The sequence below is a fragment of the Siniperca chuatsi genome, linkage group LG23 (assembly GCF_020085105.1).
Source record: "Siniperca chuatsi isolate FFG_IHB_CAS linkage group LG23, ASM2008510v1, whole genome shotgun sequence".
In the NCBI taxonomy this organism is placed as follows: Eukaryota; Metazoa; Chordata; class Actinopteri; order Centrarchiformes; family Sinipercidae; genus Siniperca; species Siniperca chuatsi.
In genome coordinates, this window is record NC_058064.1 from 9,889,229 (window position 1) to 9,912,674 (window position 23,446).

The following is a 23,446-nucleotide window of genomic DNA, read 5'->3' on the forward strand; positions in this document are numbered from 1 at the left end:
ACGGGGGAATGGGGACTGCTTTATTAAAGTAAGCCAGGAAGTAAAAAGCAAAGCTGATAGAAAAATTTGAAGAAACACTTCTTAAAACATAAAGTGACTTCTATTCTAATCCAAACAGTATCCAAGACTTACCATATTGTGCCTTTACTTTGGCAGTTTATTCTAGTCTGAGAGAGGTTAGCCTAAAGAAACCATTGCTAAGTCCACACAAATGAGGTGGCATAAAGATCGAACTCCGGTTTGGGCCCTAAAACAATCCCAAAAACTGCATTAAAAACCTTAATGTACAATTTCTCTTTAAGTCTGGGCACCCAGTAATGTATCAAGGTGACTCTCTGTGAGAAACTTACAGTTTATGCCTAATGTGTGAGTCACTTCTCAGTTGTGTGAAGAAGGAGAGGGAGGCTTTGGACCTAATTAAAAGGTACTATCTACAGTACACTGTGATTTAGCTGCCTTAACACAGAGCCAGAGAGAAAGGAAAACAGAAAGAAATACATATACCAGTGCTAAGCTCATACAACATTACAAGTTTTTCTAGGCCAGTGACGCCTTGGTTTGTATTTTCTGCCTTTGGAAAAGTCATCACACATGTCTAACTTTGTAAGTAGTGAATTAGAGAAGTGGTATGAGAGCAACAGATAAAGCACGGGAGCCAAAATGATTAAATGAGTGTTAGGTCCATCTTTTCTCCCCTTCATAAACACTGATGCACCCACACACACATTATGTTCTTTTCTAATCAGAGTTGATGGTGATGATAGTCTTTTTGAGCCACCGAAGGACATTCATGGTTCAGTGAATGACTCAGCAAGACTGAAATGGCAACTATCCCTGGGAGAGCTAAGTGCGAAGGCACTTTTCTATTCGCCTGAAAACTACTGTGAAAAACACTTAACCTGCACACAACACACAAAGGGCTGGCAGCAAAGATGGACATGAGGAGTCTATTTTGGCCCAAAGGGCAGAGTGAATGGAAAGTTGCCCTGAAGAAAGCAGGCAAGTTGAGGTCAAAAGGATTGTTGTGTGGAAATGGGAATGGTTTTAATATTTTCTCAAAGATACAATGGCCACAGGTGAACGAATGTCATTCTGCTGAGTTATATATATTTATAAAAAACAATTTTGCTCTAAGAACAAAAACTAGTTTCATCTTACATTCCCATTCAGGTATGTGTGTGTTATATACCGTATTTTCTTCATACCTCCCAGCCAACACACACCAGCATAGTATCCTAACAGTGCATAGTATCATAGACGTCTAAAGGTTGATGCATTCCTCCAAACAGGTTGCTACAGTAGATGAGCCGTTTCACATCACATTCTCCTCTGATTAAAAAAAACACTTTATATTTATCACTTCTTCCCCTTACTGTATGCCCTTATCTCCTCCTCTCTATCTCCCACCCTTCATTTGACTCTTTTTTTTCTCTCCCCTGTTGTCATCTCTGGTCTCTTATCCCCCGTAATGCTTCAGACTCTTCCCTCTCCCTCATCTTTCTCTCTCACCCTCATTCCCCTGCCTCTCTCTATTTTTACCACATTGCTGTTATCTCTCAGTGGCACCGTTTCAAAACCCCCTTCTCTCCTTGCCAAACCTTTCCTCCATCTCTCTTCCCTCTCTCTTAGCCTTCCATTCCATTTAGACCTTTATGTTAGCGTAGGACTTTCCATCCTGTGGCGTCCAGGTAGTAAATTGAAATGGTTCTGGGGACTCCATTGAAGCCTGATTGAATTTAAAAAGAGAAAGTGCCATAAAGAGAACTAGTGGTGAGAGGTCTGTAATACACTGAAGAGCTCCCCAAGCTATGACAGTGTTGACAGGGAGAGGGGAGGAGGGGGGCACAGGAGGTGAGGATTTCTGGAAAGGAGAGATGTAAGAAAAGGATGAAAGGAAGGGAGGAGTGGGGACTACTGCCCCGCCAATTTATCAGTATTGGCCTATCGCAGATATATTGGTATTGGCCTAAATGCTATCCGATATAACTCGATATCTATTTTCAGCATATTAGGCAGAAAGAAAAGCTTGTGTTATTATATTGGTGTCACCACAAAGTTTATCCAGCAGAGTACGATGTCACTACAGTGACAAACAATATAAAATGAGAAAGAAGAACTCATATCATACCAGTAAAATACAGCTGGTGTAACCTCACTAATAGTAAATACTATAAACCAGCACAACATAAACCACCATGTTCTGAACAGACACATTACACTAACACTAACAAAAAGTAACATTTGCATTTTGGAACATAAGGCAGCTAACTTAACAAACTGCTTACAGCACTAGGCAGTGCATGCTGGGAAATGTGGGCCGTCGCTCTCACTACAACACGCTCAGCACTGCGCAGCACATGTAGTAGAGTGCCGTGTGCACAGCTGAGCGGCCATAGTGGCGTCAGAGCGGTGTGTTCACGGTAAGTTGTTAACTAGTTTGTGAAATACATTGGTGGAAAGTTAATAAAGAATGAACTGATCATTTTACCCTTTCAATATAACTCTAATATAACCCTGTCCCTGACAACCGTCACGTCACTCCTGCATATCACAACTGTTTGTTGTGTTAGTGATGTAGCTAGCCAGCTATACCTTGTCAGTCAGTAGCAGACTGAAAGGTAAGTATCAGAACATCTCTTCATCATTCTGCAGCTCAGCAGACGACGGTGCGGTGGTGGTTTGAGTCTGTTGAGTGTTGACATAACTGGCATAGTTGTTGGTGAGATGCAATGCTGGAAAGTAAATAAATAATGTCAGGAGCCTGTTTTTTCACCAGATACGTTGAACATTTCCCCTGAACATTTATAGCAGAGGCGCTCGGCAGCAGCGAACCATGTGTTAATGTTTGTGACCGTTACATTTACAGCGAAATATTGCTAAAGATGACATGTTTTGATTAGCAAGAAAAAAGCATTTCTGACTGGAGGTCATTCCTTTGAAATAATGGTTCAGAATCGGAACAAAGCTGTAGCATGAATCTTATAGCTTGATAGAGTAGAGAATATGTGGTTTAGTAGAGAGCAGTGGTGGACTGTAACTATATACATTTTGTAGTAGTACTACTTCAGCAATTGACTGATACTGAACAGTACTGATGTTTGTTTAGCTATTTATTTTATTTGATTTATTATTTATTCAAAGGGTCAATAATTGACTGATACTGAACATACAGTACTTTTTATTCATTCTTTATTTTCTCAGTGTTCCTTGTTACATGTTATAAGAATATTTAACTTAAATATTCTTTAATAAAGTTATTTGTTTAAGAAAGCAGCCTTCTGAGTATCTTTGCATAGTCATATCGGTGCAAAATCAGTGCACAATATCAGTAATCTGTGAATGTTTCCCCTCTAAAATCGGTATCGGTCTCAAAATCTCATATCATTTGGGCTCTAGTGAGGACAAAGTGAAGGTGGAAGGAAGCAGTGACAGAAAAAAAGGATAAAATGAAGGAAGGAGAGAAGACAAAAAGTGGCAGTAAGAGGATTGAAGAGGGAGGGAATGAAAGAGAGAGAGAGTAGGAGGGCAGAGTGATTGAAATGGTGTAAAACCCTTCATCGGCATGAAAACCAGCCTATTACCCATCACACACAAGCAGATAGACAGAAACACAAAAACCCTCACAAGCATGCCCCCTTGATAGTGACACCTCACAGAAATGCCTCAATCACGGTTTGCATGGCCTGGAGGGAGCGAGGTGACAGGTCTCATATTGGAGACGGCCAGCAAAATGCAATTCCAGGAAGTCAGCTCTAGGGCTCTGTGTCTGTCATACCTACAGCTCTGATAATACTCCCACACATCACATTACACTGCTGAAATAGCCCCCTCTCAGCATATAGGGCATGAACAAAATGAAGGTGGATACACACCGCACAAGTATCTGCACACACACAAACAGACACACAAATCACGTGCACATCCAAGCTTTTCCGTTTACATTACTGCTAGGGGAAATATGATGTTAGGGGTTAAATTATTCATTGATCCTTTTATAGCCTGTCCAAGCCTGCTTGTTGTAGTGTCATGCCGTGGTCTCTGCGTGAGTGTGTGTGTCCACTTGAGAGGGCTCTAAGGGGAGAGAGAAAACCTTGATCTGCCACTGACCTTTACCTTTGTGTGTTTCACTTTAAAAAGTGACAGGTGTGTGGGGGCGATGTGTGGGTTGTGTGTTTTCATGTTCATGGCCATATGGGTAAATATTTCAGGTATCAGGATGACCAAAGGGAGGTGAGGGGAGGAGGGGATGGGGAGGAGAAGAAAGGAGGAGAGTTTAAATGAATTAACAAGACAATGAACTATAATTGATATGAGTATTGTAATGACAGTACAAAATGGTCTTCATTATTTATTAAAGTAGCCAATAATTACACAATTAACTAATAAAAGGATAGATTGTAGGCTACTATCTGGACTGAATTTCACAGAAATTGGATTGGACTACATTTAATTTTGTGAGCATCAGTGCAGGTCACAGTCTACGATGAAAGTGGCAGCCTGCTGTTTAGGATCAGATAGGAATTGCTGTGTCAGGAATTGTTCGCAATTGATGTGAGAAATGCAGGGTGGCCTCAGAGTCTAAATAAGGACCACTACAGGAAGGAAACACATGGTAATGTTACGGTTTGTTGTGGGGGTGTGAGCCTCTCTACTTGCTCCTGGGGATGGTTTCTAATTACTGGTGAGAGTGCAAGCACTTGCATTATTAGATTGATGATGATGACTGATGCTTCAGGTGATTAACTTAGTTTGTGGAATTTCCCGTCTTAGTTGGCACAGGTCCTACAGCTTTGTTAACAGTCTACAACCTATCCGTTCTGTGTCCGACTTTAAGTAACGTTAGTCTAGCACAGTTTGGGACTAATTTATCTACTGTGTGTCCAAACGGAGCTTTAAGTAGCCAAAGTCTCTCCACACCACCGATGTCTTATTACGCTGTTCACAACAGCTCTTTACATTTAAGGTTGTTGTCACTGTCGAACTGTTGTCTGTACCGACGTGAAAAAGTTTCCCCAAAAGCAGCACTCATCTCTCCCATCTCTCCCGACTTCTGATACCAATCCAGAGACCAAAAATATTGGGGATGTTAAAATACACTGTAGTATCTCTGAGTGTTCTCCACTTATGCCAGTTGTCAGCAATTTACAGTCATCGACTCTGCTGCTACTTTGTTAGCGTGAAATATTGAAAACACTGATTTGCATGTGTTGCTTCTTTACACACCACAGAGGAATCTATGCATCTACTGTAGTGATTGTAACATGACACCAGTGAGACTGCAAAACGTCCTATCCCCCATGGCTTTTCAACAAGCATGTCATTGTCAATCTACATGTATTCCGTCATTTTGATCACGTTCCATGAAATACATTATATTGCCTGCAGCATATGTGAGAACAGTCAAGAGCTTCTGTTGGCTAAAGGCAGGTTTCTTAAAGGTCAACTGAAAATGTATTTTTAGGGTGCACAGGTAGAGAGAGCGAAAGAAAAGTTTTATCTGGCATGAGCAATTATTCTCCTAAAGCCAGATAGCATATATATCAAAAGATGTAGGTTTTCTTCATACGAAGTGATGTTCTATTAATAAAGCACTGTTTTACATTTGATGAGGCTTTAAATTAGAGGACTCTTTCTTCATAGGTCAGTTGCTTTGAAAATGTATACCAGAATGTGAATGTGCAGAGCTGTGCTTCTATTTCACTATTACATGACATTTCTGCTATAATTTGTTCAGATTTACATCCATTATTAAACTAATAGTTGTAGTCTGAGGTTTCAGTAATTACAGGAATATTTAATCTTTCTGTTTTTCAAACAGGAAGACAGAGGCCAGCAGTAAATGGCCCAGTGAGAGAAAGAGGGACAAAGGAATAAAGAGGGGAGTCAGAGGAACAAGGAGAGATGGAGAGACAAGAAAAGAGGATTAGGCATGAGGAGTCATAATAATCAGTACACAGCCTACGGATATAGACAGACTAGAGAGACCGAGAGATAAAAAGAGAAATAAACTGAGAGACAGAGAGAGAGCTGTATGCAACCACTGCTTAACAACAGCTGGGAAAAAGTTCTGTGGCAAATGATGAGATGACCTATAATGAACATTTGTACACGACTGGGTTATCTTAATGGACTGACAGTGACAATTTCAGAGAAAAGTGGTAATGCACTTTTGTTAAACTTTTCTTTGAAATAACTGTAGGTATACCTTATACACCTTTGACACCGGTGTACAGTACCTATGTCTATATTACAGAAACTAAATAATCAAATGGGTAACATTAGAGCAGAAACGATTAGTCAGTCGACAAAAGATTAATTGGCAACTATTTTGATTATCATTTTAATCAAAAAGGACATTTTTAAGCAAAATGCCAAACATTCTCTGGTTCTAGCTTCTCCATTATGAGGATTTGCTGCTTTTCTTTGTCTTATGTGATAATAAACTGATTATGTTTGGGTTTGGAAGTGGTCCATTAGTCAGAGAAAACACTCTGATTACATCACATTGGGATTTCAATGGTAATTTTTCACTCTTTTCATTACATTTTGTAGACCACACAATGAGAAAGTAATCTACAGATTAATCAATAATAAGAAGAATTGCTATTTGCGGCACTAGATAACATAAAGGATGGCTGGTTAGAGTTAGGACTTTAGCTTGGGTAAAAATTTTAAATCAAGCTCTCAAGGTGTGTTAGGCATCACCTGTCTGGTCTCCTATTAGTTATGTCCATATAAACCAAAATATGAAGTTAAAATTTAATCTACAAGTAGTAAGTATTCTCTCTAGCAGCCCCACCTCTCTATTTGCATCTATAGCAATATATAGTAAATTTCAAGACCACTGGAAAAACAACAACCTGAGCCCCACGTAGCTTTTTCATACTCCAAGTCTGAATAAGGCAGGTGGTAGTGTTATCTACTCTTTCTTAGATCAAGTAGCCCCAATGGACTTACTCTTAACAATTTTTATTCAGTCTTTTTCACTCTGCTATCTTTCAGTGTAACGAAGGCTTTTGCCAGCCTACGTCCTGGAATGGTCTCATTACCTTGGTGCAGTTGCCAAGGGAGCCAGTGTGATATTCAATACTTCTGTTTCCCATCCCTCCAATCTCATTTACACTTGACACCTGACATTTGCATAATGGCCTCGCTCCATCTCCTATCTACTGAAATACAGGGTGGAGGTGAGGTGGTTATAGTGTGTGTGCAGGCTCATGCTTGTTTGGTTGTGATAAGTACACATGCCTATCGAGACTGTGTTTGTATGTGTGTCGCAGGCAGGGGTTAAATGACTTCCGTCTTAATCTAGCTCATTAAGCCTGCGGAGAGCTCAGAGTGCACCACATTGGCTGATTTAGGACAATTTACGGAAATGCTGGTAAGAACACGTAAATGTGCATGCTAATCAGGGATGCTGTGACCCCAATCAGACAGAGACAGATATTAGGGTGTCAGGAAAATTGAAGACGAACACGAGTCTTTGTCTTTTTTATAATGTAAGCACTGTGAGATACTGGTACAGTGCTATGAAAATGGCACTCTGTCAGAGTACTGGAGTCTTGCACCAAACTGGTCTGTTCATTCATCACACGCAGAAATCTTATTCAGTACACCACAATGTTGATGAGTGCACCAAGAATTTTGGGATCTCCTGATCAGGAAAGAGCTGCAGCAGAACATTCTCATATCAACAGTCTAGTAAATCAAACTAACTGACTGAACTTATTAGCCTTGACTCAGAAACTTGTTTGTATTCATTTAAAAAGGTTGATATAAGCATTACTTTATTAAATTAATTAAATTAATTTGTGGCTTTCACCTTGGACATACAGATTTGTCCATATCACAATGAGAAAGTAATGAATTCCCGCACATGAAGAGAAAATGCTGTTTATATGGTCGAGATCAAATTCAATTGCAATAAACATATTGCTGACAATGCATGATTTCATTTTCATATGCACTTACATACCTACTGTGCATTAGAAAACACTCAATTTGTCCAGTTTTAGACTTATTAACCCATATTCACACTTCTCAGCTTCTTCAACGGGCCTTACACCATTACATCTGCATGCATCTTCTCATTAGAGAGATGTAGTATAATATCATGTGCAGACACAAAAAACCACATACAAGTGGTGTGGTAAATGTCTAACATATCTACCCCCCAAAACACACACACATACAAACAGACACATTAAATAAGGACAAATACACAGAACCATACTCCCGATGAAACTATTCTTCTCTGCATACCTCTGCACATATTATAGAAAGAATCTCTCTCTCTTTTAATATACCAATTTGCCACAAATGCTGTGCCTTGAATATTTATCATGATATCTTAAAAATAATATAATCCTCCTCCACATCCCTTCTAGCCAGACAGCTAGTGAGCTAGAGCTGAGTGAAACGTCGTACTTAGCAAATTGCATCTGAAACCAGGGGGGAATAAATACTACGGATAAAGACTGCTCTAATGTGCTCAAATCCATTAGAAATCTCATATTCACACATAGCAGAAATCACATTACAAGACGCCCTTAATGTCATTTCACAGGGTTTTTCCACCAGCGTTTGCTGCCAGGGTGAGACACTAACATCAAACATAATGGATTTTCGCCTTTTCCTTTCTCTCCCCACCTCCCTTCTGTTGTTTATTCCCCTCATAGTCTGTTCTGTCCTCTGGTTGAAATTCCCTTCCAATCGACATTGTTGTGGATGTGAGCTCTATTTTGGGTGGATGTAATACATTTAGCCAAACAGCTTTACATAAGAGACCACTCACAGACAGAGCGGGCTATGGTGAACGTGTTACACTTTTGCTGCTCATCAACCCTGGAGGAAAGCTTGGCAGTTCAGTGTTGTTACACTTTATTGCAAAAGTGTTTCTATCCATTGACTTCCCATGCTTCACTTACTTCACTGAAAAACATGAGAGCAGATGGAACAATGTGGAAATACCATGTGTTCTTCTGCTGGTTTGGATAACTTTCAAAGTGAAGTGGTCGACATCAGTTTTCCCTCTTCTGACGAAAGATTCAAAGTCTTGGAGGGGAATAGGATAGTTGTCTCACAGATAAATATTTAAATTTATAACCTTTACCTCTAAATAACTTACACAAAGGGAGTAGAGGGGAGGAGAGGAAAGGAGAAGAAATGAGAGGAAAGGAGAGGAGAGACTCGATATACAGACTCAATCAGAGTCTGCCAGTTTGACTTTTCCACTGGTTGCACACTCAATGGGCACACCATGACTCCAGCATGACTGGTCGGGGATCAAACCATCACTGATTGGGAAGGAAGGACGAAAGGGGAGAAATATCCATCTCTTTTAAAAATGTACGTTGTGTCTTTTTCAGAGTTTTGATTTTCTCTTCATGTCACAGTAACTCTGAGAGTTAGAAACCCTATCTGAAAGAAATTATCTCTACTCAGCCAGACTCAAACTGTTTTTGGGAAAATAAATATAATGTATACACCAGAGAGATCCTTCAAAACTGCAGGAAGATGAGCATAGCCGCAGGCCAAATTACCCAAAATGTACAAATCGAAGACAAGAGCAGCAAATAAACTCTTTGTCCAACAACTGGCTTATTTTGCTTCTAAGCAAAGTAGTAGAGAGAGAAAGTGACAACATAATGCAACACAAATCATAACCTTAGTTGGCCTGTAGACCTTGATTTTACCACAATTTTTCTCCAACCCCAATTAATTAACTGTGAAACACTGTCTCTTAGAAATACCTGGAGTCTGTTTAGCCACTATTGAATAAGATGCTGCATTGAGTTGAGACCATCTATCTTTGAGAATAATTAACTATCCAGAAAGATGGACTAACTTATGTAACCACCAATTAGGAGATCACAAACACTCCTTTCAGAGGGAGTTTGAGAATTTTAATGAGGTTTAATGACTTGTTGATTGGTTGGTGGGGTTTGTTTAGAGAGGTACACAGGGCAGATGCGCTGGGAAGAGTTTAAAAAACAAACTCCCTCCACTCTCTCCCTCATCTGCCCACCTGTGGTACCCACTGCAGATACAATAACAGAAGCATGTGGGTATATGTACATGTGTCTGCATCTGTCTAGTATTTCTAAGTCAAGGTTTGTGTGTACATGTGTGCATGTATGCTTATCTAGAGCTCTCCTCGACTCATCAGCCAACCCTCCAGTACACATATACACACACCCACACACACACACACACATCCATACAGGCTACTTCAGGAGCCTAGCCCCAGACAGGGTGAGCAGATCAATCAATTACATCTCTGCTCCAGCAATCAAACAAGGTTATTATCAGGCAGCAGCTCACCGACCTGGAAAGGCCTGGCCAATCAAAGGCTGCTGTGATGTGGGGGCTGGTGTTCGCTCATGTGACAGTAACACAGAATGGCAGCTCATGTTGTCAAGGGATAGAAGGATGGAAAGAGGAAGGACAGACAACTGAGGCTGAATTTAAAGGAGAAAACAGAAGGAAGTGTGTTGGACAGGAACAAGAGAATATCTGTACATCACCCATCTCTGGCACTCTCTTCCCTTGATATTACTCTCAGAAGGACAGGTGAAGATAAGAAACAGTTCTTTATAAATGCAGTACATAATTTTTTCAGGATTCCAGTTTTCAGAAGGTAGTAAAACTCTGTCCTTTGTTTAGCTGTTTACATCCCTGAAAAATGCAGCAAATGACAGAAAAAAGCAGAGGATGTGGCAGAAAGCAACACATGGTGAAAACATGTCTTCATTGTAGTTCAGTAATTCTCTTCTTGGCAGCAGCTCCCTCTGGAATTTATTTGATAAGCATTAAGGGCATTGTGTCCTCCTACTTCTGTCCTTTCATAGCAACAGGTCTGAAGAACTATATTAGGCTTAATTAAATTATTGTACACTCAAAAAAATGGAGACTTTCATTTCATTAAATTATTGTTGGTAACACAATACACCAAGACTCACAGACAAACCTACAAATCTCCCGAGAATACAATCTAATCTCTTTCAAAAGCAGCCAATCAGAGACAATCAGGCACTGCGGGGGACAACATCGATGGGGACAGCATGACTGTGTGAACATCTGTGTGATTATGACCTGGTCATCTGGATAAGCTTCAAAGACCTAACCATGTGTGTTTTGTGCGTATCTAAGGTACATATAAATGTTTGTCTTTGTGTCCTGCCAGAATTTCTGCCTCTGATCTGACCAGGCAACAATTCCCAGTATCCGCTATTTTTCCCCACACATACCTAAAACCTCTGGGACCTTCAAAGCCGACTTCATAAGAAGTCTACTGCTGAGCGTTCAGACAAACTAGACCCCCTTAAGCTCCAACTGACGACTGTCTGCTTCACATGAGTCTGTTGGACAGGTTGCCCTGGGAACTGAGTCTGATTCCATTATGGGATGGATAAACACAATCAAAGAGTTTATCCACCTTCTATGGCCAGAGAAAAGACCCCCGCAATGATGGATCTAATCTCCTGCACAATATCTGGTGTGTGTGTGTGTGTGTGTGTGTGAAGGGATGTGTGTCATGCCCACAGTGTGTATGTCCGTCTCTGTGCATGCATGTGCTTGTATAACATGAGGAGATTGAAAACTCTGCACCTCACTAGAAAGTGGCTGAAGTTGCACTTTTGGAAAGCGATAAAACCAGCAGTATTATTTACAACATTGTGTGTATGTGTGTGTAGGTGTGTGTGTTGTCCTGTGGGGAGGGCATCAGAGAGATAAAAGAATAAAGATACAGCGGTGCGGCAGCTAGTGACAGGTAGGAGCACCTGACAGATTCATAGCAAACTGGCATTGTGTTCTGCAGACATGCAGCAGCTTTCTTTCTAATACACACTCTTCGACTTTCCATCTGTCTTTTGCTGCTCTCCTTCTATGTGTATTTTTGTTTCTTTCTCTTCTCGTCATTTTATTTTGCTTAGGTTTAGTTACAATTTTACAGTTACTGCATTATTCTCTGTTTAGTAAGAGTGAGGAGCTATCCCTCTCAGGCCACTAAGTACCTATTTAGACATACTGTACATGGTCCGTCATCCAGTGCAAAAACAACAGATACATTTGTAACGATACATTTCGATGCAAAGCTGATCAGTATTATTCAATTTTACTGAGATTCGACTTCAAGATTCAGTCTCTCCTTTTGAATCACAGTAACTAATTTAAAAATAACATCAATACTACTTATATATACTATTACTTCTTATTTCAAGTGCTGCTTATTTTAGTGCTGGGAACTTATGCCCCAAAAATTAGGTACTGCTATACATACCAACAATACTCAACAAGTGGCAGTGATAAAAAGGGAAACTTTTTGGACAGTTCCAGAGGATGTATTTTTTACAGAAATGCTATAAAACTAGGTATTGTGTATGTCAGTGCACACACCAACCACATAAGCCACCTGAATACATCGAGTTACCCAGAAATTTGCCAAAAATCGGCAGCTGTATTGACTTTTGACAAATTTCACAAAGAATGTAGCCAAATGTCTCTGATCAATTTTCCAATATGTAATGGTTACACCCTACTGTTCACTAGTCTACTTCCCTTCCATCATGTCCCTTCATTTTCTCCCCATGCACAGCATAGTGTAGATGTATGAAGTGTGTACCTGCACGTAAACAACTTGAATTCAAAGCAAGCCAACATGCCACCCAGCATACATGCAATCTCAGAGCCTTTCTATTCCTCTGCATTTTCTTTCTTCTTACGACTTATCTCGCTTTATTCTCATCCCACCTGTCTGTTTGTTTCTTTTTCTTTTCTATCATCTTTTCCTTTGTGTTTTTCTTTTATTGCCTCCCATCTGCTCTCTTCTCTCTGTTGTTGGTTTCTTTCTTCTACCTTCTTTATCTCTCTCTCTCTCTCTCTCTCTCTCTCTCTCTCTGACCTTTCCAGTATAAAATCCTCTCTCCACCTGATTCCCAACTATGCTCCCAGTTTTTAATGGGTGTGGGTTAGAAAGAGAGAGGGAGGCTGCTATTTACTGTGGAAAATCCTCCGGAACGAGCGAGAAAAAGATTAGAAAAGAGAGCAAGGGCTGGCAGAGCAAAGCAGTACGTGCATGTATATGTGAGTAAGACTTAAGACAAGACGTCCATGCTGCATTTTAATAGCCTATGTGCAGACACCTCTATGAGGTTGTACAGATGTTATTGTTGAAGGAACACTGAAGTCTTCAATAATTACAAAGCTGCTGCCTGACTAAATGAAGGTTAGGGTTCAAACACAAATTATTTTTGCCATTTTTAGTTCAGCCACAGTGAGAATTTGCATGTTTGAAATGGGTCATACACTTGGTAACTCAACTCAACTACAAACACCTGTCTTAATACTGATACTTAATACTGTGTAATACTCAATGCAATATTCTAGTTTTTCCTATTTATTGATAATTTATTCATACATCTATTACTGCTGTGCAATATTCACCGTCTCATAATAATCTTAATAGGCTACACTTAACTTGACAGTACATGCACTACTACTTATTACTTATGTTATTACATTGTATTATTATACTGTATTATCATTATCAACCGGTAAACCCACATGTACTTCACACTAATTTTATTTTATGCTTATACCCACCTGGTACTTAATTTATTTTCTGACCTGTATTATAGTTTATTGTATTATATTTTTTGCTAGTACTTTCCTGTGTGCACTGACGTAAAGGCAAGCTGCTGTAACAAAGAGTTTCCCTTTGGGGATCAATAAAGTATTTCTGATTCTGATTCTGATTCTGAGTCTTGTCACAAAATGATCTCAACAATGACTTTTTGATCGAACAAATCTTGCTTCTGGGATGTATCAGAAAATAATTTTGATCCTATGGTTTAGTTTGTTGTCTCTTACTGGGAATGTGGTCGTTCATGCTGCCCAATAAACTGCCTAGTGGATCAACATCATAAAATTGTAATCCTGCAACTGTGTAATTGCAGGACTTATATGAATTATAAATACCTGAGTAATGGGTGCCATTTTCCATGTTGCAGTTGGGAGCCTATGGACAGAGACTACTGCAGCACTACTTTGACAGAGGAAGCAATAATCAAACATGTTTTTCTGTCTGCTCATCATCAGCATATGCAGATGACTAGGCTATCATAATTAAGAACTGCATGCTCCTATGGCTCCACAAATCATCTCATCTTCTAGCCATCGCAATAAATTTGGCTTATGACCTTTAGTGTTGCATTAACTATTTAAGGTGACAAACATTCCACTGGACCATACTGTAAATTCAATATTTGTCTCACACTTGATATGGACGATTAGCACATAAAACAGAATGTACACTATGCAATGGTGCATCATGCCTATAAAAAAAAAATCATACCACAAAATCACAACACCATATTGATCTTTTAACGCTGGATGTGTTCCCTTTACTTTATTAGTGACTGGATTTGATTAGCAAGGTATATGTGTCTTCACAGGTAATAATTATAATTCTCAATTAGCTCATACACTTCTAATTTGCAGTTTTCTTAAAATAATGAAACTCCGCACAGCAAAGTCTTGTTCTTCAAGAAATACTGGACTTCAAAATGTCAGTAGGAATCTGGAAAATCTAATTGTTGAAAAAGGCCTTCTCCTTGGACGTCATGTTTGAGAATTCAACAGTGCAAGCTTCAGCTAAATCATTTGAAAAAATTCAAACATATTTTAAAAAACATCTTTAAAGATACCCCATTTCACCTCTAACTCTTGCTCTTTCTATTTGTCTTGGTGTGTGTGTCCCGCTCAGGAGGGGAGTTAATGAGAGTGTGAAATTAGTGCAGAATCATGGTGTGTTTCGTTTTCACCACAGGCTACAGCGGTGGGAGGCAGAGCCCTTCTGTCCTTTTCCTGTCATCTAGTTTTCTATCCGCTCCTCATTCCTTTCATCGCTTGTTCCATTGTCCTTCCCTCTCTGCTTACCCCGAGCGCTCTCTGTCAATCTCCAACCTTCTGACTCTTTTCTCTCCCTCGTTTTTTACTCAAACACAGACATTTACAGTAGAACTAACTTCGAGTAGACCTTGTATGAATTTAAGTATCTGCACATCAACATGAGTACTTTTTAATGAGCTAATGCTGTGAGAGCATAGGAAGAGCTCTGTACCCAATCGACTGTTAAACAGCAGTGACTGTTCAATCTAGTACACCTACCAGTCTGGCATTATCTGAAGATCAGCAGGATAATTCTAAGCTGCCTTTATGTTTTGGTACACAAATGCACAGACAAACAATATACATACAAAAGGGCTTAAAGTCAAATTCTGAATGAGACACAAACAATTTTGAAAGATGACTGAAACATTCAAAGGAATCATCCCCATGGATAATTTTAAAGTTGAAGCCAAAAATCAATTTGGAGTCAGAACTAGTAATTAGAAAGCAGCAAGATTAAAAGCAAAATGAAGTCAGTTAGAAAGGAAATTAGCCAAGCATGAGTATGTTACTATTACATAAAGCCCCTCAGCAAGCAAGTTCATGACTTTGAGTCATTAAAGAAAAATGTGGATTTCTTAACATCTCTGTCTTTTTTTCATGGATGATAACATTATACTTACTAATTAACTCAGGTATGGCGACACAGCAGCTCTGCTGGACGTTAGGCTTTACCTGCACACACACAAACACACACTGCCACACAGACACAAACATAGCAGACATCTACAGGCACGGCCATGCTTGGTCAATCTGTGGATGGTGAACAGGGAGAGATTAGGGGCCTGGCTGAAGCTTTTCAAAATGCCAACCTCGCCCAGAGCAAGGGGTGTAAATACCACCCAAATGTCAGCAGGAGACCCCACAAGTCAAACTAAATTGGCTGCTAAAGGCACAAACTCTCCTCTATCCCTGCCCCATATTTGTGTGTGTCTTTAAAGACATACATTCTACGCGCTGACACATCAGGTTGGATTGCTATACTTGTGGCAGGAGGGCTGAACCAATCTCATTCATTCACATACAACAAGCCCTAACACTGCTGAGCCTAAAACAGATCTGAATGATATTCCAAGAGGGATAATGTTTTGTCAGTTTTAAGGTCAGGCGTCGAGAAACACACCAACAAAAATGCACACACAACTCACATGCAAAGTTTCAGCTATCTTTAGCCTGGTCAAAATAAAACACAAAACATATTTGTTGGTGGTGACAAACTGAATAAATGGCAAACACACGCACATTTGATACTTCGCTATTGATCTGAGGTTTGATATAGGGAAATAAGAGAATATGAAGTATATAGAAGGGAAACCCAGATACATGTTGTTTGTAATTGCTTTAAAAAGGCATATGCCCTGGGGCAATATAAACATAGACAGAAAGGCAAACATTAGCAATAAGTACATTAGAAGAGTCTGCTCCACACTAGTTCCCTTCTCATTATAATCCATCCATTTTCTGGCATTTAGCCAGGGCTAGGTTGTTGTGGCAGCAGGCTAACCAAGGTAGCCCAGATGTCTTCTTCCCCAGTCACCTGCTCTTCCTGGGGGAGACTGAGGCTGTCCAAGACCAGGTCAGCTATATAATCCCTCCAGCATATTCTGGATCAGAGAAGCAGATATGCAATTCTATTCACTCTTCACTCTTCAGCTGCTTCTAGACATTCTGTCCACAACAGAATAGGTAAAAAGCCACATACATGAACTCAATAGCTCACGGGAATGGCACTGGCACCCCATATTTCCACAGTATTGCCCATAGAACCTCCTAGGAGGGTACTGTGAATAAAATAGGCCTTCTCCAAGTCAACAAAGCACATGTAAACTGGATGGGAGAACGTCCATTAATGAAATACCTTTGCATGAGCAAAGAGCTGCACTACTGCACCATAAGAAAGGGCCTGTATCACAAAGAAAGTTAACTTAGTCTGGCCCTCTTTGGGTTTGGGCTTCACTAAGCATTACATATGTTCTTAATTACAATCAAATCAGATGCAAAATCATCTGAACCATGAGTGGAGTACTTAATATAACAAAAGATGAAATGGTAATACCCACAGGGAAATTAGGTTAATGCACCAGCAGAAAGTGATATTCAGTGAGGCAAAAGATAAAACGTGATCACAGAAGTAAAACAGAATGAAAAGCTTAGCCTTACTTTTACATCTGAATAAATTCCAAATATGAACGTAAGGCTAAAAATAAGTGCAGGAATTATTATATAAGCTCTTTAAGTGATTTGATTGGTCATTATGTGGGCCGTTGACACATTTTGATCGGATTCTGTTAAATTAGCCCTCTCTGGAGCAGGTTAGCCATGCCAAGATGGCTAATCTGCGTGATAGAGGCCTGAGGATGGAATCCACATTGCTCCTTGTGAATCTTGAGGTTCAACATTACAACACAATATTTTACTCAAAAAGTACAATCAGACATTAAGACCCTGCTGTCTCATACGCCCACACATTGCCACACACACCACTGATTTCCTGTGCTGCAACCCCCAACTGCTTCTGTCATTAAATCTGCCATGACTTGCATGGCTGGCTGCAGGAGATGTAGTGATCCATCAGCGGAGTGCCAGAGTTTTGCCATTAGAAAACCATCTGCAAGAAACAGCGCTCCATTGGCACTAGAAGTCTAGAGAAGGCAGGTCGGAGGGAGGCTGAGAGAGAAGAGAGAGCCCTGTGTGCAAGGCAGTTTGGTGTGATTGATATGAACCATTACAGACAACATGGGAGAGGTTGGCAGAAAGCTAGTCACCGTTTTATTTTTGGTCATTTGTTTAGACAAAAGCTTGGCCAGAACCACAGTGAACAGGGGTTGAAGTGTGTAAGAGAGGGAGAGAGAGGGACTGAGAGAAAGATGCAAGGCCAAAGCATTGGTAAAGGGACATAAACACACAGGCAACCACCTGCAAAGAAAAACGTTTAAAGCACTTCTAACACATACACATTCAAACACAGACAGTCCTTAGTCTCTGAAACCAGTAATTTTCTTTCAGTGAGCATCAGTCAATCAAACAAAAGGTAACATGACAGCTGACAATAAAGCTGAGGTTAGTGGGGATGTAATGAAGCGCTAAACAGATCTGATAGATAACTAAATTAACTGGCTGATTTTCTGCGATTCCATATTGTTTAGTAGTCAGTCCAATGGTTAGTGGTCAGGGTATACACAGAATTTAATTGCCAGTATACTAAACAAACATCTGTTTTGCACTGTCTGTATTGGCTTTTTGTCAAGTTTGCCTGTATTCACTGACTGTAAGATTACAAAGACTTTGTAGAGCCAAACAGCAAAGCAAGTTAGCTACCTCATAATACAGTTACTACCCAGATGGCCTGTGTGAAGCTATAGCTCTCCACTGGCTGAGTATTCAATATACTTTTACAGTCAAAACATCTCTTAAACTGCCAACTTTGAACAAATTTAGGGGATAAACAAGGTGTTTGCCAAAAAGGCACACTTATCCTGCCTCTACGCATTAAAAATATGCTCCATGATGTTTAAATTGTAGAAATGTATGCCAAGCACCATAGTGTGCAAGTAGGAAACATCTTAGCTTAATGGATCCTAGAAAGTAATGTATCACTGCATGGAGGCCAATTCAATTAAATTGCTTCACTATTAGATTTACACTACTCGCCTGGGACCACAGCGTTGTATAGAAAACTACCAGACATACAGAACATTACCACAAAAAAAAACCTTCACAATACTCAAATTTAATGGGAAATAAAAGTGAGGGTGGTAGTCGATCCCAATTCCTGGATGGTATCAACAAAACATTTTGAGCTGAAGGAACAGTACATTACATCATCTTTGATTTACGATATCCCACTAAACATTAAAAAGGTTGAAATCGATAGATGGTCACTAAGAGGCCATGTAATATAATTAGTTTACATTTTACTGGTATTGAGTCATGTCCCAGCCTTCATACGTCTTGAGTGGCTTGGCCATCCCTCTCTAACAGACCAGTATGACACTGGTGGCCCTTTCACACATTTATCTCGTAAAGTTAATGGAATCGTGCCCAAACTATTCCAGTAAAGACAGCAGGTTCTGTCGTTCATTAACTTTATTTTAAGTGATTTTGTGATTAAGTCGCCTATTGATGGACATCAGAAGTGTCGGACATCAGAATCTCCTGGTGTTGTGATGCATGCCCATAGCAGTAGTGTAATGTTTTTTGTCCACACAATACACCAGTATAAAACTGTAGTGATAATATAACTACATCTTGGGTTTTCAGGTTGCCTTGATTGATTGACTATTCATTCATCTACAGCAAAATACTGTCAAACAGTTAAGGCTTGTTTGAAACTATGATTTCCTTATCACTTCATTTATTGTATATTTACTTGTGACTCCGCTCAGTCCGCAGTCATCACACTAGCACTTATTCATACAGTAGGCAGTGTCTTATTGCAGATGAGTGACTATAGTGTCTTGCTGTTTTGTGTTGCTGATCACATTCCCGATAATCTAAAAACACATCTTGAAAGCACATTTAAATCAATTTTTTTACCTGAGAAGAGGCTGGAAGATCACAGTGATGTTCCTCGCTCCCGGTTTACACACAAACTTCATTTCTCCCCCTTCAATCAGGTTGTCATCAGCACCACCTGGAACATATGAGACAAGACTTAACCAAACATGTCAAAATAGACATCTATACATAGTAGTGTTGCTGCAGTGTGTACTTAAACTGCGCAGTATGTAAAATTGTTATGTGCGAATCATATGTACAGTAGGATGACACTTGGAAGATTTAGGTGGTTCTGAAGATGTGCTTTCACCCAGACTCAAAACTTAACAATCATCACCATGCTGTGTCCTTTAATAAGACACCAAATCCCAACCAACCCCTAGGGTGGCATGTAACAATGATGTTCCCTCCATTAATCTATATATTTTCTTAATTCTTATATTATTCGGAAACATTTTTAAATATTTAAATATTCAATCAGTACAGGAGTACACCTACAACCCTAATAAACACATCACTCAATCAGTGCAACTCTCCATCACAAATCTAAATGCATCCCACATGCTCACACTCCTCCATGCCCCTGCGTCACTGCATGGGTGAACCCCACAGCTAACAGGGTTAATCAGAAAATCATTGCCATGTAACATGCTCAGAAAGGATTAGACACTTGGGGGGGGGGGGCTGCAGACAGGGGAAGAGGGGAGATCATAGGGGAGAGAAAGAACAGCGAAGCTCATTACCTCCACTCATCCTGAAGTAATCAATATAACTGATGGAGAAGAAATTGCGGCTCGTTGTCAATAATACAGCAATACAGCAAAATGCAAAGCAAAGTGATTGTCTGTGTGTGTGCATGTATAAAGGTTTTGAAAGAATACTATGCATGAATGCATGCACACATGTTTACATATATGTTTATAAAGTGTTCACACGCAAATTGTGATAGGTTGATGAGTAAGAATAGGAGGAAGAGAGCAGTGAGAGGCATTCCCTGCCTTTATGCAGTGGGGAAAATGCTCTTCATAAGATTTCTTGATTTATGTTTATGATTAAGTCCTATGACACTCAGAAATAATACATCCATGAGACTGGAAAAACAAGACAATGCAATAAATAACCTTTTAGATTCAAAACCAAGAGAGATACATGAACAATTGTGTTCTCAGTGTGGGTAAACTTTTAGAGAAAAGGTTTGCTTCCAAGATTTTAGGGTTCTGTAAGTATAATACCATAAACAAGCTGACTGCACTTTCCTGTTACATTCTGATCAGTTGAAATGAGGTTTCAAGTAAGTTAAGTGGAAACATTGGACAGAATCAAACAAGATGGTGATCCAAGCTACTTTGATAGGGTTTTGAAATTGGTAAGGGTGTGTGTGCATGTGTGTTCTGAAATGGTGAGATTTAAGTTTAGCACAAAGCCTTGCTCTGCTGTTTTCTTCTGTTTCATTTCCATGTCCAATACAGCCTTGCAAAGCTTGTGTGATATAACACAAAGACACTCCACCATAGCGCGAAAGCCTGTTCCGCATTACCTGAGCAGCCTGCCTAGCCTTGCATTCAAATGCATATCAACCCATTGTTCCCTGTGCCGGGCCACGTAATACATTTCTAATGGAACAAGTGTAATTTGAAAAGTATAGGAGACGAAACTCTCCGTATTTTCATTAAAATGACAATGGAAGCTTTCATTCCATCCAAAACTTTCAAATCAAGGGTTTCCGATTCTGATCTGTTGCTATGAAACTCGCCTGCACGGTAAGCCCACATTCGCGTTGCTAAGTGGAGACTGAGATGAGGTCCAATTCACTCAAACTCTCTTTCTCCATCTCTCCATCCATTCATCCTTCCTTTGGTGCCAATTCAATTAAGACTCAATTACAGGCTCCTAAACAAAGCTGCTGCCAACCCCCACTGATCATCAACGTGGAAAGAGCTGGCTCAACTTTTGTTTCCTCCTCAACAAATTGCTAACACTCAAGTTCCCATGAATAACATCAACATGTCACAGACAGGAAGTTAGCGTTACCTGTCTGCTCCAAGGGCCACATCTAACTGGCAACTACACACACAAACACACACCAAATTGACTACCATGTATGTATTCCCAATGACAGTGACCAATTTAATTTCATGCTCTAAACATCTGCATCTGTGTCAGACAAAGGAGCGAGGAAGAGACCTCATTGATCCATGGGGTCTGGGACCAGCTGCCAACAGGGCATAGCACTGATGAATATTAAATAGGCTGGCATTAATATGCATGGGATTCTTCAGAGTTGTCTAGACGTGACAGGATGGCTCCGGTCTCAGGTCAGGATGCCACCAAACTGCTGCCAGCCCTCTCTAAATATAATGTGTAAAAGTGCAATTTTGTTTGTGAGAGCTTGTGTGCTTGCATGTGTGTGCTTGAGTAGTCGTTAGTGTTGTTTGGATGAGTGTCTGTGCATATGTGTCCCTTGGTGTGTGGTCTGATCCAGGATTAGTGGGAGGGGTGTGTGGAGGTGTGGTGCTCAGTGGGACGGCAACTGAAAGCTAGAAAGGAAGAAGTGAGACATTCTAATGTGGCCAAATCTGCCTGAAATCCCCCTCAAGGACCACTGCTGTCTGCAGCACACACAACTAAGCAGACATGACACACAACTTTTATCCATAAAAACATCCATCCATGGACTAAAGGGGTACAAACAGACAAGTACAGATATGTAGACACATACGGTACTATGGCTTTAAACACACAATACACACTTGTGAGTAGTGTACTGACACAGAGAGCCTAAAACAAATGGATCAACCTAAACTACAAAGATACCATATGCTCTCTCTCACACACACACACACACACACACACACACACACAATGACACCCATCCAACCCCCTGTGGTGCCTTAGCATGCACTCCTCAGCCCACATGTAATCAAGTCAGGCAGTGACTTAGTGAAATTGCATTAGCTACACTTTCCTGGGTTTGATGAGAAACAGGTTTGATCCTGTGATGAATTCCGGCCCTGCCCAGACTTAGGCAGGGAAAGAATGAACGTGGCATGCCTTCTTTAACACACTCCAACATCTCCTGAGACCAGCGTGTTTCTGTATGCATCTGCAAGTGTGTCAGAGAGTGCGTGATGAGGCAATCCAGACAGATGGGCAATGGAACAGTCATAATCCCTAATTTACAAGTTGTTTGAATCTGTTTTTTGCCTGTATGGAAAAAAGGACGTAGGAAGTTAGTCCAAATACTCATAATTCCCTGTTTGGTCTATGTGTGCACATGTACTACCACATATATAGCAATAGATGATAATATGTGGGTTCAATGTGCAAATATATAAAAAACATCTTGGTTCTCTCTTGTACTATGACAAAATTCTCGTATTGAGATACTAAGTTTCACAGTTCTCATGTCTAAATAAATGTTGAAAAGATGGGATGAACTGTTTCTACCATGTGATCTTAGTACAGATTATTACATATTGATATCGAGACAGTTGTGGTGATAATAAGGACAATATTAAAATTGCCTAACATATATACATTATGAGTATAGTTTCATAATGTATTGTACAGTACATCAAGTATTACTGGCCTTTTAAATATTCAGTCCTGCAAACATAAAAATCCTAAATGTGTACAAGCTGTGTTTGTTCATATGTCTGAATACAATAGCCATGCATGCAAACGTTGTGATCTCTCATTTATAACCACTGCCAAGCTGGGTTTGTGTTCGTGTCAGCTCAAGAGGATCAAAGACATCTGTGATCACTCTGGCTAGATTCTGATTGGGACTGGCAGGAGGGCAACTGGGTGATTGGTGTAATTGACTCACAATCATGTCCTCTCTCTCTCTCTCTCTCTCTCTCTCTCTCTCTCTCACACACACACACACACACACACACACACAAAACATGGGTTCACAAAAGTGAAAACAATTAGCTGTGCTGGTCAAGAGAGTACAAGCAGAATTTAACATCTAAATGCAAACACACTCGAACAA

General features: G+C 40.1%; 1 protein-coding gene across 1 annotated transcript in view; it reads right to left on the reverse strand.

Moving 5' to 3' along the window:
• Positions 1-23,446, reverse strand: part of exoc4 (exocyst complex component 4) — a 114,722-nt gene that overhangs the window by 53,906 nt on the left and 37,370 nt on the right. Inside the window, exon 11 of the mRNA XM_044185814.1 lies at positions 19,489-19,585. Within this exon, the coding sequence (XP_044041749.1) occupies positions 19,489-19,585 (97 nt within the window). The remainder of the gene's footprint in view (positions 1-19,488; positions 19,586-23,446) is intronic.